The sequence below is a fragment of the Passer montanus genome, unplaced genomic scaffold (assembly GCF_014805655.1).
Source record: "Passer montanus isolate IOZ18808 unplaced genomic scaffold, ASM1480565v1 scaffold4, whole genome shotgun sequence".
Taxonomy (NCBI): Eukaryota; Metazoa; Chordata; class Aves; order Passeriformes; family Passeridae; genus Passer; species Passer montanus.
Genome location: NW_024368818.1, coordinates 3,870,326 through 3,886,485, shown reverse-complemented (window position 1 = coordinate 3,886,485; position 16,160 = coordinate 3,870,326). Strand labels below are relative to the sequence as shown.

The window sequence follows — 16,160 nt, the reverse complement described above, 5'->3', positions numbered from 1 at the left end:
ACCTCAAGGTCTTCAAGGTGCACAGAGTGCTGCTTTTCCCTTTCTGTAAATATGTTCTGACAGCTGAGCAGCTATTTTAAATATCTGATACAGACACCAAAGAAAGAAAATAGGATCCCATAATAATTGCTTATAATTCCTCAGAACAGAAAGGAATGATGAGGACCAAACTAGAAAGAACAACCAACTATCTAAAAACTACCTTTAGAAGTGATTTAAAATAAGACAAAATTAATCACTTCTAGGGTGACAAAATTCCACATAGGACAAACTGACCCAGATGCACGTGCTTTCACATCCCACATGTTTCATTATCTGGTCTTTTGTAGACAGACAAACTTCTGTTCATACATTGTAGCCAGAAATTACCTTTTCTTCATCCAAATGAATGCCACTGATCTCAAAATCAAACATAAAAAGTTCTGCAACTCGCCTAAAAATACAGTAAATCCCTGTTAAAACAGCCTCATTTGATAGTAAGCAGCATTTCTTAACAGATCTTGCCTTTAGTAGTTATTTATGTTTCATGTCTTTCACAGAGATTAACACCACAGTTATATGAATGTTTTTATTAGGGACAAAGATTTCCTATGTTTTAGGTACTTAACAATTCACTCAGTGAGAAACAATTTGTCCTTTGTTTTTAGTTTAGTCATCTGCTTTGAAAACATCCTTCAAAATAATTCCAGTACCTTAATCTAGATGTTCAAGCAATTTGTGCAGATTACCATTTTAATTTCTTTTCACATTTCATTTATTATAACATCAGAAAAATACCTTTCCAAATCTAACATCCTTGATCGTGGTAAAAGAAGGAAGAAGGAAATAACTTATACATTAAACTTGTCTAACCATGTCAGTGAATAAATAATTCAAAACCGTAACTGCATACACAGCTAATAAAATCTATTACAGCAATCGTAAAGTAAGCTTTCAATAAATGTACTGCTAATCTGATTTTGAAAAGTATAAATGAAATTCTATAGAGTGAAATCAAATTATATAGTCTCTTCCTTATTTTATTCCTAAAAACATTGATATGCACATCACAGCACAGTATGTAATTTTAATCAAAAGAATATTATTGAAGAAAATCTTAAGTTTTCAGTTTTTTTGTTCTTGCAAGATCTCAGTTATTCAGCATAAATACATCTTGTGCTCTACAGTCACATTCTCCAAGATTACACAACTACAAACTTCCTGACCCCTGTGCAGGTAGTTTGGTACAGACTAATAAGTGAATAATGGAGATATGGTTTGTTTTCCAAAAGTTGCATTTATTAATTTAAGAAAACACAAAATTTAAGTGTAATAAGGAACAATATATACCATCTAAGAAACTAAATCTGCAAGATTCTATTTATAATCTGTAAAGATCTATAAGCATTAATAAGTACCTGGTTTCTGGATCTAAGGAACTCATTACAGTTTCATCAGCTAGCAGACATCTCAGACTCTGACACAGTTCAACATCTGTATTTAATCTGAAAAGATACAGAGTAAAAGAATCATGCATTAACAACAGACTAATATTTCAGTTTCCTGGTATTACTTATTCAAATGCAGTATTTAGTGAAACAACATTAAAAGCCAAGGACTGTATTTTCAAAATGCTTTCAGGTTCACAATCACAGTTAAAAAGTAGAAAATTTCTATACAGAGCACGTGGACAAACCAGCATGGAAACAGGTGTTGTGCATCTGACAGAAAAATAGTTTTGGATGGTATTTTGTGGCAATATGAGCAAGTCTAACACTGACTGCTTATTTTTTATGAACAAAGATAATAATGGTGAAAGCATAAAGGTGGCAGAATGGTTTTCTAACCCTTTCTTTGAGAAGACTCCATTAAAGGAAAACCTGTGCTCAAGTCTGCCACCAGATAAATGTGCTGCTGACTGCCAGTGGGCTAGACTAAGAGCTTACTGTCCTCAGAACTGTTCCACACATCAAGCACTGTCCCCACGCAGATAACACTGTGTCCATCAGATTTGTTGGCATTTTATCCTGCACTTCCAGGTGGGATATGGTGGGCAATGAAACACATGCACACAATGCTTTATGAGCCGCTCAAGATAACATATGAGTAATTTCTTCTTTCTATAAATTTTATATCCGAAGTGGAATTCAGATATTGCAGTCATACTGTTATATGGTATGTCATTGGTATGCTAAACCAAAGTCCTGAGAAATCTACTTTCAAGCATTTTGTACATAAACTTTACAACCACCAGAGAATTGTCACAAGTCCTAGAAAAATGTCACTTGAGCCTTTGATGGGCTTCAGGGACATGGAGTCCGAAACTGCAACTAAAATATAAAAACCTTTCATGAGATACTGTAACAAAACGAAACCCTTAAATATCTGTAACAGAAGACTGACACTTTGTTCCCATGCACAAAGATTTTTTGTTGATGGCTGTTTTCATAGATGATCATACAGTAATTTTTAAAGCTGCATATGGAAACAGAAAAAAAAAGAGAAAAAAAGAAGAAAACATACTTCTCTACCACAGTACCAATGTTCCTGCAAGCTTCTTCAGCAGCCTCTCTGAATGCAAAGTCAGGGTGGGCAACTTTTACAAAATCAGCCTAACGCAATAGAAGAAGAAAACAGTGAGGAAAAAAGACAAAAAAACCTTCTGGCTCATAAAAAAATTGCATTCAAGCAGTTCCATTTATATTAACACTTATTTCTACAGTTCTATGCAATCATTTTGTAGAATTTGCCTTTTTTTGTCTAAAACATAAAGCTGATTGGAAGACTTTGCTGACAATTATTAAACCACACAGTGCCTGTGTTTTTCAAATAAACATCATTATTTCACTTCTTAAAACATTTTAAGTAGTGTGTATCTTGCAACACAGAGCTACTCCAACATATTTGAATGTTATTAAGAAAGATTTTTAAAACTAGATGTTCTAGTTAAGAAGAAAGCACACCACTAAATGTGCATTTCTTCCTAATAGGAAGAAATACTGATTTTTTGTAAATCTCCAAATCCTTCAGGGGGGTCATAAGGCTAGAAGGATGCTAAAAGGGGCTGGGGAGCTAGGGGCTTCCACAACTGCTGACGTGAAGTCAGGGCAGTTTTAGCATTGAAATGATAGACTTAAAATATTAGGAATATATTTCAAGTCTTGGACTATACTGAAGATATTAAGCACGATTTTACAGAAAGTACATGCAACAAGCTGACAGTATAAAATACTATTGCAGTTTAATTGAAAAAGCAGCCTTAGAAATGTTACACACTTAATTTTTATTTCTTAGAATTCCTCTTTAAAATCCTCTGAATGACAGATATCAAAATTCCTAACAACAGATAACAATCACCAAATAACTTCCAGACAGTTCTGCAAGCTGTGCATCTGTGAACATAAAAAACTGAATATAGTACAAAGGAGATAATTTTAGCTCAGCAAACTTATACAAAACTATAGTAATTGAATTCTGACATTAATGTTTTAATTAGGTATTGATTGATTAAGCAGAATTAGGCATAGTCTATACAAAACATAAGAACTAATGACTTGACAGAGCTTTTAAGTATTTTCAGAAGTAAAAAGATGGCACAAAAGATGTCTTAGATCTACAAAAGAATAAGACGCAAGATTGGAGAACTGAAAACACACAGAGACATTCAAATGTGAAAACCCAAGTGACCTCGGAAAACTCACTGACCTATTCACTAAGAACTGATTTCAGTATGGAGGTTGGTTCTGCTTCCTCCAACCAAAGAATGATGCTTTGATAAATTATAAACTTTGGGCAAATTTCCAGGGAGCAATATGAAATGCTCTACTAAACTTAAAGTTTTGTGATGCAAAATATCAGACCAAGAACTCTAAATCTGTGGACCACAAAAATTACAATCTAAGAAATTGCTGCCTTCTTCTTGTGTTAATAAAAAAATTATACTGTTGAGTTTCATCTGCTGCCTTTACTCTGCAAGTTCTTTATGGACCTTCACCTATAAATGATCATAACCTAAAACATGTGCATTGCCACTCCAAATTTAACTCTGAAATCAAAACCCTCTTTTCCACAATATAAGTGACAAGCTGGAGAGCTTATGTATTAATATTGCAGCAGAAACACAAGTATGATTTCACTGTTGTTTTTCTTGTTGTGGCTTCCATACTATTTTTGCATCTGTCTTTAAAATAACTGGACAGTTTTACAGGATTTGCACTTCCCTATCATTTGGTAAAAGCCTTTGCAATTCACTTTCAATCAATTTAATTTTCTGTCTTAACACAAAACTTCATGGAGCTGATCTGCTATTTCTACACTGCTATTACTGCAGTGTAGAAAATCATAAAATGGAACACAGTGTAAGCTCAGCCAGTTTAAAAGAATTTATGTATAACCAAAAAAAAGTAACGTACCAAGTCTGCTACTCTGCACAAGCTATCTGACAGCTGATCAAAGATCATTACAGTCTCTGGCCCAGGTGGTGTTGAACATGCCTTCTGGACAAGCTGCTCTGATTCTTGCAATGCTTTGTCCTGTGCTTCTCGAAATCCTTCTGGACAGCTCAGTTCTGGAACACCAAACAGACCCTGCAGTGCAAAACACAGTGAATACACATCACTATTGCCCTGCTTGACTTCTGCACCTTTGTTTCAAGACTGAATTATCACTACAGAATTTTACCCAAATGACCCCAGCTAGCACACTGTAACACTTCACTGGACAGCAGCACCAGATATCAAGAAATTGCAAGCAACAGGACAGGTGTCTCAGGCTCACTAAATGAGCCCACAATACTGGAAGCAGACCTCAAAGGAATAATCAACAAGTGAAAATATTTGTGGAATGAACAGTTTTGTTCCTGAAGTTCCTATCAAGCCTGGCCCTGTCCCACAGGTAAACACACTTATTTGTGCAGGGTAAATGCAGATGGCACTTATGTTCTGCATTGTGGAAGAGATACTAATGCTAGCAGATCGAGAAGTTCCACAGTGCAGACCTACAACAGAAAAAAGATTTGAAAGAATCAAAGAATCCCCTGAGCTGGAAGTGATGCCTAAAGATTTTTGGGGTTTATGTATTCTTCATGTATTTGTAACTGTATAGACTGTTAATACATAGTTGTAACTTCCAGTCCTTTCCCAGCTCTCTTTCTCACAGTTAACAAACTCCTACTGATGCATTCTTGAAATTCTGTTTAGTCTTGCCTGTTAATTTAGCAAGGACACTTTATTTTGCACCATGTATCATAGACATAATAAAATGCAGAGTTAGAAGATCAGAAAGACTTGGGGGGGAGCTCCAATAGGGCTAAACCCAGAGAAGAAAATAACTAGCACAGCTGCTCTTCTAATTGGACAAAGTTTTTTAGGTATACTAATCAATGAACCTTTTAAAAATGTAGAACTACAGTATCACGTGTACATATCAGCATGTTGTGCACCTTGAAAGCTTTAAATTAAAGATTTGCTTTTATATTATCATTTTAACACTGTTTGAAAAAGCTTTGAGGTTTTTTTCCACATGAAGAAAGAACCCACAAGGATCACTGAATTCCAGCTCCTGGCCCTGCACAGCACTGTCCCCAGAGTCACACCATGTGCCTGAGAGCACTGTCCAAATACTTCCTGAGCTCTGTCAGGCTGGTGCTGTGACCACTTCCCTGGGGAGCCTGTGCCAGTGCCCAGCCACCCCCTGGGTGAAGAACCTTATCTTAGCAATTCCTTAATTTCATTTAAATTAAAGCAACACCTCTTCAAGCAACACACTCCCTTTGCAACTGCCCAACTACAACATGAGCATCTCCTCACCCGCTGACTACAGCATCGAACAGTGAAAGGTATGTGATTTCACACAAAACCCATCCCTCCCAAATTCAACCTCAGTATCCAAAAACCACAATCTGGATTTTCAAATCTGAAGTCCAGTCAGTTTATAATCCACTTTCTGCAACTCTTTGTATTACTGCAGTCAGCTGCAGGTTTGCAGCTTGCTAATATTTAGCCAAATAAAACAACATTCTACAAATTGACAGCTCATCTGCACAAGTATATATTCTGAAGCAAAAGGAAGCCTTCAAGTACACATCTGGAAACTCTGGGTTGCTTTGTCCTATTTTCTTTCTTTCTGTCACTGTTGCTAAAAACACCTTCTTTATTTGCTAATGAAAGGGAACTTATCCTCACACTTCCCATGTTTTATTATTTGAGAACAAGAACTGGACTGAAGTGAACACTGAAAAAGGTATTTTTATATATTTACACATGTGCACACAAACGTAAGTACACTTGTATCACAGCACTCTTAAATAATGTTGCTGTGTAAGACAACGAGGCTGCCATTTCACACAGATCCTCAGCCAGAGGATGGATGCAGTGTCCTGTAATATCCGTGGGAGCTCCAGGTCTTCCTGCTGCCCTACATCATCACCCACCTTCCCAAGTGAGCTCTTCCTGCACGTGTAGTGCTTTGTGACCAGGATGTATCTCCTCTTAGAGATAAATTAGATGCAGAACTCTTCTTACATATGATATCAAGTTTAATATTAAAAAAATTTAAATTACAAAAAAAATGAAGCTTGGTGTAGTTCTCTCTGTTCTTTAATGTCACTGGCTGCATGGCTGAAACATTTTTGTCTTCACTTGGTCTCAGCATTGACATCCTACCTGGCACTGCCTCTTTGTGAGCCTGAAATACGCACCTCTATTCCAAAAGAATTGTGGGCCAAGTGAATCATCTGGAACACATTCCCTAGACCAGCCAAATGGACAATATTTAACTGGATTATTTCCTGAAGCAAGACTTCCACCAGTGTGCTCGCAGAGGCATGAGAACCTAAAAAAAGGTTTCCCAAGCAAGTTCCAGATTATAAACAGAGGTCAGATTTATCCTTTCTAAAACCCAAAGTTCAACAGCTTCGCCAGGCTGGGCACCATGGCAGGAACAGCTGAGTCAGCAGGCAAACACCTGGATTTTAGAGCTGCACCTATTCTGAATGCAGTGTGCCACCTTACCCTCTGCAGGAGCCTGCTGAACAAACGCTCCTGACTCACCCTAAAAAGACAGGCATCAGAAAACCTAACTGTCACCAAATCAGCAAAGAAATCCTTCTTTTGCCCCAGAAAAGGCATCAAGAACGACGCCCAGGCAAGAGGATGTGAGCAGCATGGTCCGAGTGCAGCGGCACGGCCGGGGCAGCGCTGGCACGGAAGGGGGAATGGAAGGGCCAATCTCACTTTATGCACGTATGGGCACCACTGAGGCTCAAAGCGCTGCCACGCACAAGGCCCTCACTGTCAAACACTTCTGTGGCCAAAAGCCACAACGTTTGCCAGAACCAATATAAACTCTTATTAAAAAAAAAAACTACACACATGAGAAAAATCACCCCCAGAAAGTTCCCTTAAAACAGTTCCGACAAGCGGAGCAAAGCACGAGGCTGCCAGCGGCCAGGGCTCCCGCCGCAGCAGGCCCGGCCCTCCCGTCCCGCCGCTCACCGTGTCCCTGCCCGCCGCACCGCCGCGCAGCGGCTGCTGCTGCTGCTGCCTCGCATCGAAGGCGGTGCCCACGGGGCACCAGCTGGTGCTGACGGCCCGGCCGCCCTGCCCCGCCGCCCGGCCCCGCAGCGCCCGGCCGGCACGGCACGGCACGGCACGGCCGCGGCCTCCGCACGCCGCACTCGGCCGCGACCTCCGCGCGTCCGCGCCGAGGGGAGGAGCGGCAGCAGGAGGCGGAGCGAGGCGGAGCTCCGGGGTCTGCCGGGCCCTCAGCCCGCCGGGCACCTCTGCTCCGAGCTCTGAGCGCTCCTTCGGCCTGCCCCGCTTCCCGCCGGGCGCCTCTGCTCCGAGCTCTGGGCTCTCACCGGGTCACCAGCCCCCGACCCAGCCTCACCGGGGCCTCTGCCGGGTTGATACCTGTCCTACGCGTTCTCCAGTGAAACCTAAAGCCCTTTTAAAATGTTTTTTTTGTCTACATGTTTCTGTGATACAAGCTTGCGGCATGTGGCTTATGGGAAGAAACTTCGTCTTGCTGCAAACTTCACAAAGCCCTTTCCTCCGCCTGAGTGCCCTTGCGTCTCCCTCGCTGCCATTTGAGAAGTGCAGCTGTTCCTCGTGAATTAACCCACCGTGCCCTTTGCGTTTGGGCTCTGTGATCCACACTCGGGCTCAGCTACTGTGGGAACATGCCCACATTCCCCTGGTACCCTGAGGTGCTGATGGGAAGCCAGGCCTTAAGCTCCTAACACTGAATTTGCATTTATTTCATGATGCTGACCCATCTCCATTGGCATCTCTGCATTATTCTCTTCTAAGACAAGTGAATGAGACTTCCTAATATTTGTATTTAATATTTTTGAGTTTTAGAAGAAAAGGAGGGGGGGAGGGGGGAAGAAGAAGAAAAAGAAAATTCAAGGAATAAAAAAAAGAATATGTATATTTTATTTCCTGTTTTATGGCGCGGGAAGTAACTCTTGATCAGTTCTCTGGCAGGGCTGCTTCAGTGTTGATTAAATATTATCTTTAATCTGGGAGAATTTGTTTTGCACCAGCTAATTCTGAAGTTCAGCAGCTTTATGCTATATTTTTGCACTGGTCTTGAATATCTGCCCACACCTGAGCATCCACATGGCACTTCCTTCTATCACTCCATTTTGCTCAGTTTCAGACCTGTGACTACATAGAGAGAAAATAACCATATTTGAAAGCTGTAAATGAAACAATGAAATTTGCTTGCACCACAGAGCAAGCAGCTTCTACAGAGGTATCAAACTACACTAATTTCATGTTTAAGAATTATGATAAAGTGGTTGGATGGAAACTGACCAAGTTTCAAGTCCATCTACACATGCCACATTGGAAGATATAAACTGGCTTGGAACTAACTGTTGCTTCTTGTTTATACAAGATATCCCACACAACATAATTCCAGAACTTTTGTCTTTTATTTCATCCCACTTTGCTTTAAAATTTGTTCTTCAGAACGGGGGTACACACCCCTGTGAACGCCTCAAGTAAGTCATCAAACCACCAATGTGTTAAGCCCAGCACTGTCGATTCTGAAGACTTGTCCTCTCTTGTGCAGAAGCTTTTCCTAGAACCAAGTCTTTTCCGTTGAATCCAGCAGAAACTGCCCAGCAGGTAACAGCTCTCTTAGGGACCTCTCTTGTGCAGAAGCTTTTCCTAGAACCAAGTCTTTTCCGTTGAATCCAGCAGAAACTGCCCAGCCCCTCTCTTAGGGAGGGCTGAGGGGCACAGGCACGCAGCATTCAGGGATAACGTGGAGCTACGGGGTGGGCAGCAGCAGTGGCTGCAGTGGGTCAGCGGTGCCGAACAGGAGGAACCCAGAGAAGGTGGTATCGTCATCGCCGTCTGCAAAGAGCCCGTTGAAAGCCTCTCCTTGGTGGGCCTGCAGCCACACCTCGTCTCCTCCCTGCAGCTCGAGGATGGCGGCTCCCGAGGCCTGGTCCTCTCCGCTCTGGTACCTGTCCACCGTGTGCAGCATCTTGATGCCGTTCTTCACGAGAGCTACGCGCACGTTCCTTGAGTAGACAGTGATGTGGTAGGTGAAATAGTAAACACCGGGGTGTTTGCAGGTGAACTTGCCAGTAGCAGAGTTGAAGTCGTTCAGGCTGTTATACAGCACCTTGTCAAACTTGATCGGGCGATTCGGAGGGGGAAACTTGGTGTTGGCTGTGAGGCCAACACTGAAAGCACTCCTTGGCAGCACTCCTGGGGCACCTACGTCCCCCTTGTCTCCTCTGTCTCCTTTCAAGCCTCTTTCCCCCTGAATTCCTGGATTACCCTGTGGCCCTATACCTCCAATATTACCTTTAGGACCTGGATTACCAATCGGGCCAATTGGCCCTGGGAAACCAACTCTTCCAGGATGGCCAATTTCCCCCTTTGTTCCTTTTGGACCTATGGGTCCAATGTCTCCTTTTAACCCCTTTTGTCCTTGCAGTCCCAGCTCTCCCTTCTGACCTTTGTAACCCACTGATCCCATAAATCCTTTTGGTCCCAGTTTCCCAGGTGGTCCTCTTTCTCCTTTGTCTCCTTTGTTCCCCTTCTCTTCAACAGTCCCATTGGTTCCTGAAGGGGAAAAAAAACAAAACCAAAACCAAATAATAATAAAACCAAAATAAAACAACTCCAAATTTTCTTGTGATCCTCCATTGGAAGGCACAAATTGAGGTTCATCATGAGCAGATACAAGTGCAGGTGTGCATCTCCACTGTGCATACTCCACTGTGCTCACTGTACACACAGTTTCTCATATATTTAAGAGCAGGATAAGCATAATGTCTGAAGAGCCTGTTGTTTTGTCAGAAAACAGGTGCTCTGGCTGGCAGCAGCAAGAATAAGCTCAAAGGAAGGAAGGTTGTCTATGGGCTGATGATAACACTGACGGCTCACATCATCTCATACAAAAGCATCTGTCCACACTTTTTTGCAGCCTTTGGTATACAAAATTGGTGAGAGGGTTCACAAGTTAATCAGAGGAAGAGGAAGGGGCTTTTTTTTACAACACCCTGACTTTGACTTGAACTGTCACATGTTTCTAACATTTCTACGTATAATTTCTATTTCTCTTGGGTTACATAGGTAGCTACTGCAGCACAACTAAAGGTGTTTGTCTGGGTTACTTGCTACCCTATGCTTTTTTTATCCTTCATCCATCATTGATCAGAAGATCAAAGCCTTCAAAACGGCTTTGGTTCCTGCAAGGTTTTGAAGGTGAAGCTCTCATGATGTGAAAGGCACTTTAGCAGTTGATAGAAAAAGGACACTATAAAGAACATACACTCAATCCATCAAGAAAAGCTGATCAATTCAGCTCAACAGCCTTTGGCTTCTCATGTTAGGAATAATGCTGCTTGTACAGTTTGTTGTTCTCAATTTAGAAATGAGAGCATTTAAAATAGATGAGATTGTATGATGAGTTCACAAACATAAGGGAAACAGTTCATAGACAAATATTAAATTGAAGCACTTCTCTGACCTCGTTCACCTTTCTCTCCATTGACACCATCTTTTCCTGGACTGCCAGGAATTCCCGGTTCACCTAGTACAGAAATAAAAACACAGATATTCATTAAACAAATTACCATAAAATTTGGGAAGAGTCTTTCTTTAATCCTTTCTCCTCAAGCCTGGCCAAACAGTAATGTAAAGCATACCCTTATTCCTGACTTCTAGTGTCTGCCACTGCTGGTAGTTTTATCTTACAGACAGATTGACAAAGAGCACAGAAACTCTGCTTGAGGATGGTGCTTTTTGGGTGCAGAAGGAATCCTTGGCAAAAAGAGGCGAGTTGTTGAGACATGTACAGTTGTTATAACCTGGCAAGGATCACCAGTGTGAAAACTTCTCTTGTTGCCTCCATCCATGGAAATTCAGCAAGAAGCATTGCTGGGGCAGGAAGCCTAGCAGTTTAACAAAGACATGGTTTAGTGGTGGGCCTGGTAGTGCTGGTTTAGTGGTTGGACTAGGTCATCTTAGAGGCCTTTTCCAGCTGTAATGATTCTGTCATTCTAAGAATGGTGAACTCCCAAATCAAGAAGACAAATGTGCAGGAGTTTGACCAAAGGCAATGTATCATTACAGTGAAATAATATTGCGTATAAAGCTGAGGAAGGCATTCACACTCTTGATCCCTATACCTAGCATGACATGGACTTTCCACTGCTCTACAGAGAGCAATTATAGAAGTGATTTTTGTTGTACAGAAGTAGTACAAATGCCCAAGAGGTCTGTGATCAAATAACTGGATACATCCCAAGTGCAGCAACAGAAGAAAAACAGAGTTGGCAGTTTGGTTCCAAGAGTAGCTCTCCAGTCATTTAGACCAGAGAACAGTTCTTTAGCAGTTTCCTGCACATTGGGTACATCCCAGCATCTGCTGAAATTTCATGGACTTGGTAAGGAACAAAATTAATTCTCATGTATTAAACCACAAAGATGTATCTACATAGAGTGTAAAGAATGGTGCATTCACCCCACTTTGTTTGAACAAAGAACAGTCAGTACAGTCATCATAACAGATTAATTTAGGAAAAACATTGGAGAGTTTGGAGAGTTTATCAGAATGTAATGGTATGATAACTCACTGGAGTGCAGGAAAGGCCTTTAGAAAATAAATGAAAATATGAAAGCTTTAGGTTTTCTATCTTTCTCACATTTCTGGAACCCTGCATACAGAAAAAGAGGGCAGTCAAATGTATGTGCCTATTAAGATGGTAATGGAAATCTTTGTTTCTTTTGATATTTTAAAAGGTGATGAAGTGTTACATGTCCACATGCCTGCAGATTTATCACCTTCTGCAACCCTGGCCTTGATATTCCAGCATGGGCACAAGGGCCATCATCAACCTAAGGCTTAAGGTATTATGGGGGTGATTAGCTTTAGGATGCTGAGATTATCTCTGGCTTTGATATCTCAGACAAATCTCTATTATAGCCTGCTAGAGCAGAAATAAATCCTACGTTGTTGTTCAATAGTCTCAATTTCTGAACTTACTCTAGTGATTCTTGAGTTACAGCAAGTAGGCACACTCAGAATCAAGTCTACCAATGTATAATTTAGATAAGAAAGAGAAATCTTCTTACCACTGCATATTTCTTACTGCAACAAACAAGGTATCAGTTATTGCTTTTTTGTTTAGTGGGCTTGAAGCTCTTTGCAGAAATATAGTTTCTATCTTAGAGGAGTAGGAGTAGGTTTGCTTTAAAATTTTCAAATAGACTTGAAAATATGCCCATGATAGAAGGTAAAGCCTCTTTTTCTTTTGTTTTTATCCCATGAACCTGACATCTCCATAGCATTTGCTGTCTTGCTTTCATTAAGCCTTTTTTATATTTCCTTCTTCAAATAGGTAAATGACAAATGTCTGAAATGTTTTCTGAAGAATAGGCAGAATAATCCTATTCATGCAGAGCAACTACAGACAAATTTGGGAGTGAATGGCCTTGCATTTGATATATTAAATCATTCATTCTGAACATAGTACCTGTATCTCCCTTGTCTCCTTTTGACCCGTCACGTCCGTCCCGACCAGGTATGCCATTGTGCCCAGGATTGCCAGGGATGCCAGGATACCCTTGGGTGCAGACGTCCTGCTTCTGTGTTTCTGCTGTGCTGACTACAATAGCCAGCAGTACAATCCAGCTTTTCATTCTTTACATAGGTTATATGACTTTGGCTGAAATATTTAAGAAGAAAAAGTACATCTGTCTATGCCTGCCTTGGAAAGGAATGCTGGGTAGTGCAGGGAGGAAAATAAGGAAATGGAGTTTCGCCATGTCTACTCTTTTGTTTTATTTAAAATCTCTCTATAGCATTAATTACAGTCCTGGAGACTACTAAGTGCTATTTTAAATAATTATTTAATGGACATATCAGTCCTGGCATCATTCTACATTTGAAATATTAGCTTTACACAATTCTTCATCCACATTTCTCCCTGCATCTACTTGTGACTGCACAGTTGTACCTTTCAACTCCCAGGAGAGAGTGTCAATTCAACCCCCTCCTTCAGCACAAAGCAATCACTTTTAATTCTTTTTAAATTTACTTTATTATTATTATTCACTCAAATTAGTCCCCTACTGGGTTAGTAAGTTGAATGACCTCTGAGGAGGGGTAAGAGCTGGAGCAGAGTGAGATGAGGGCAAAGGTGTGAGGGATCAAGAGAGTTTTTTGGCAAAAACAAGTCTTTATCTGGGTGCTCCCAATTCATGTAACTTTGCTACTAAAAGTCCATCTGATATTTATCTTTTCACTAGAGAGTCCTTCCTATATAATGTCTTTTAATATAGGCCCATTGAAATCATTAAGACTTAATCCTGGACACAGTTGGTTTAATTGAGTGTAAGAACAAATGTTGGGAAGAGACGAGTAGACTGAGGAGTAAAAAGCAAATAGCAACAAAATTAATACCTGTTTTATTTGGAATTAATATCCAGAAATGCACAGAAGCTTCAGCTATATAGGTTAAGTACTTAAATGGGTAAAACTGATTGTTAGTATGAGTAAATGTTACACAATTGGCTTTGGAATTGGTTCTTTTATTAATGAGGAGTAAGATCAGTATTTCTTTTGCAATATTAACTAGCATTGACTAAAAAAGTATGTCTTATCTTTAATCCCTTCACCACAATTTCTTACTCTCATGAAACCATGCACACAAGTGCCATGTAGAGAGACACCAGTATGTCCACAGTAAGAATAATTACAACCTTAATCTAATTTACAGAGTAAGGCTTTAACTTTGGGACATGCTCCTTAATCTTTTTATTCTGTGTTTAGAAAAGTTCCCCATTTTAGAACCATTATTAGAAATTATTTATGGTGTCTTTGCCAGTGGATTTACTCAGAGATGTTTGATCACCATCCAGAAAAATCCCACTTTGTCTGCTGCTTCTGGTTGGCACTAAAAAAGGTGAAAACAGATAAGACATTTGCTCCTTCTGAGGTATATAAATATTTGCTGCCTTAGTCAAGGGACTCCATAAGAGTGCAAAAGGACAAAGTGCTCTGTATGACACTGTTAGGCTATGATGCATCCCATGGAGAAGTCTGACAGTCCTTGTCTCCTTACAGAGAATCCCATTCCCAGTTGTCTAGGGAAGAGTTTCCTGCCTCAAGAACAGACAGTGTCGTCCCCATACATGCACTCATCTCCACAACCTGACATCAACATCATCATTATCATATATATGGGACCTTTGTTCTTACCTTGTTCACTTGGTACTTGCAGTGTTCTTGGGCATCTTTAAACTCAGTGTAGAAACTTCATGTAAAGGAATGAACACTCCAATATGTGCCTTAAGGACAAACTCTTGTTTGGTGACTAAATTCTCAAAGGTCAGTGATTTAATTTTGAGAGCTGTTCAATAATTAAAACAGAGGTTTAAAGTGGAATCTTTCTATTTATTCCAATGTTAAGCTGAAGTGCTCTGTACTTTGGCTTTTACCACTGTTACATAAAAGGAAATTGTTAAAATGGATTAATAAGGCTTTGATTTCCTGTTTCTTTGTACAAATATATCACACAAATGTTAGCCTCTGACACCTTGGATGATTTGTGAGATAGAAGGCATGTCTCACACCATTACTGTGCTGCAAAAATATGTACTGAAGGTAATTTCTGAATCAGGTAATTTACAATGGATTTAGGGACAAAGACTGTAGAAATTAAAACAAAAAATGCTGAGAATGTGGCATTACAATTATTAGGTGATTATGGAAAAGAAGTAACATGGTTAGATTAAAAATAGAGTAAATAAATAGAACTACAAAGTTTTTCATGTCTAATAAGCAGGCTCCCTATCTAGCTATTCAAGCAACAGTCAATGCTATTGGGCTACTAAACTATGTATTTGAAAAATGCCATTTGAAAAATGCCATAAATCAATTCTTAATTGTGTCTTTTTGAAACTGGAATGGCTGTTGTCTCCTTAGACAACAGTCCTTACTAGTGGAAGTCAACTGGGCTTATCATCAACTCCCTAAATGCTGATCATCAACAGTGAAGGATAAAACCAAAAGCAACGTGAGTTAATGTGTTAGAGGAAGTGGCCTTAATTCACCCTTGTTGGTTCAAGTGACTGCAAACAGTGTCTGAGGGTGTCACCACACTGCAAAGATGTGGCACGTGTGCTCTGCACACATCAAAGAACGCTCCCTCAGCGCAGCAGAGAAACGAAGTTTTCTCTAAGATCTTCACCACCACCCTGTGGCTACACCAAAATATTGCAAGAGTTGAGTTGCTCTGGCTTCAACCTGGGACATGGTGTCCACCACGCCCTGGGGAAAAAGAGTGACCACGGGCAGCAATTCGCTGCTCTACTTGAATGAACTTCTGTAGCCAAATTAACCTTGCTGCTATGCTGACAAGAATAAATGAGAGCCACAATGAACAATCCTTTTCTCTTTACCCATTAAACACCATCTGAAATTTTCTAAGCCTGCTTAGCCTCAGCCTCCTTTCCCACTTAAAAGTTTGAGTCATTAAAAAAAGCCTATCCTGCCAGTTAGGAATAACATCATTCATTAGTTACCTATACCTTGATGGACTCTGCAGTTAGTCTGGTTTGATGCATTTTTAACAGACAACCAAGAAAAGTGCTGTAGAAATAGCCTTAAAAACAAATGTTTCCTTCAGCTGCTTTTTAGTGCCTTGTCTC

The 16,160-nt window shown here is 40.3% G+C and overlaps 2 protein-coding genes across 3 annotated transcripts in view; both read right to left on the bottom strand.

The window, feature by feature from the left end:
- The window catches only part of LOC120506736 (mitochondrial intermediate peptidase), a 66,694-nt gene extending 57,880 nt beyond the window's left edge, over positions 1-8,814 (bottom strand). The window contains exons 1-6 of the mRNA XM_039718698.1: positions 8,799-8,814; positions 7,473-7,825; positions 4,392-4,565; positions 2,503-2,591; positions 1,398-1,484; positions 370-433 (exon numbers count right to left, since the gene is read on the bottom strand). Coding sequence (XP_039574632.1) covers positions 370-433; positions 1,398-1,484; positions 2,503-2,591; positions 4,392-4,565; positions 7,473-7,825; positions 8,799-8,814 — 783 coding nt within the window. The remainder of the gene's footprint in view (positions 1-369; positions 434-1,397; positions 1,485-2,502; positions 2,592-4,391; positions 4,566-7,472; positions 7,826-8,798) is intronic.
- On the bottom strand, positions 8,440-14,823 carry LOC120506653 (complement C1q and tumor necrosis factor-related protein 9A-like). Of its 2 annotated transcripts, XM_039718469.1 has the most exons (6): positions 14,710-14,791; positions 14,482-14,613; positions 12,983-13,174; positions 10,975-11,037; positions 9,134-10,064; positions 8,440-9,044 (listed from the first exon to the last, which is right to left on the bottom strand). In XM_039718469.1, exons 3-5 carry the CDS (start codon positions 13,146-13,148, stop codon positions 9,259-9,261), a joined length of 1,035 nt encoding a protein of 344 aa, XP_039574403.1. In that variant the 5' UTR covers positions 13,149-13,174; positions 14,482-14,613; positions 14,710-14,791; the 3' UTR covers positions 8,440-9,044; positions 9,134-9,258. The 2 variants fall into 2 exon arrangements, with proteins under 2 accessions (XP_039574403.1, XP_039574402.1); XM_039718468.1 differs by lacking the exon at positions 14,482-14,613 and having other exon boundaries at positions 14,710-14,823.
- Between the last annotated feature and the right edge of the window lie 1,337 nt (positions 14,824-16,160).

Coding starts and splice junctions, on each gene's coding strand:
- LOC120506653 (XM_039718468.1), bottom strand. CDS start 13,148: ATGAAAAGCTGGATTGTACTGCTGGCTATTGTAGTCAGCACAGCAGAA. Junction 11,038..12,982: donor AGGAGACAAGGGAGATACAG/GTACTATGTTCA, acceptor TTTCTGTACTAG/GTGAACCGGGAATTCCTGGC. Junction 10,065..10,974: donor TGGAGAGAAAGGTGAACGAG/GTCAGAGAAGTG, acceptor TTTCCCCTTCAG/GAACCAATGGGACTGTTGAA.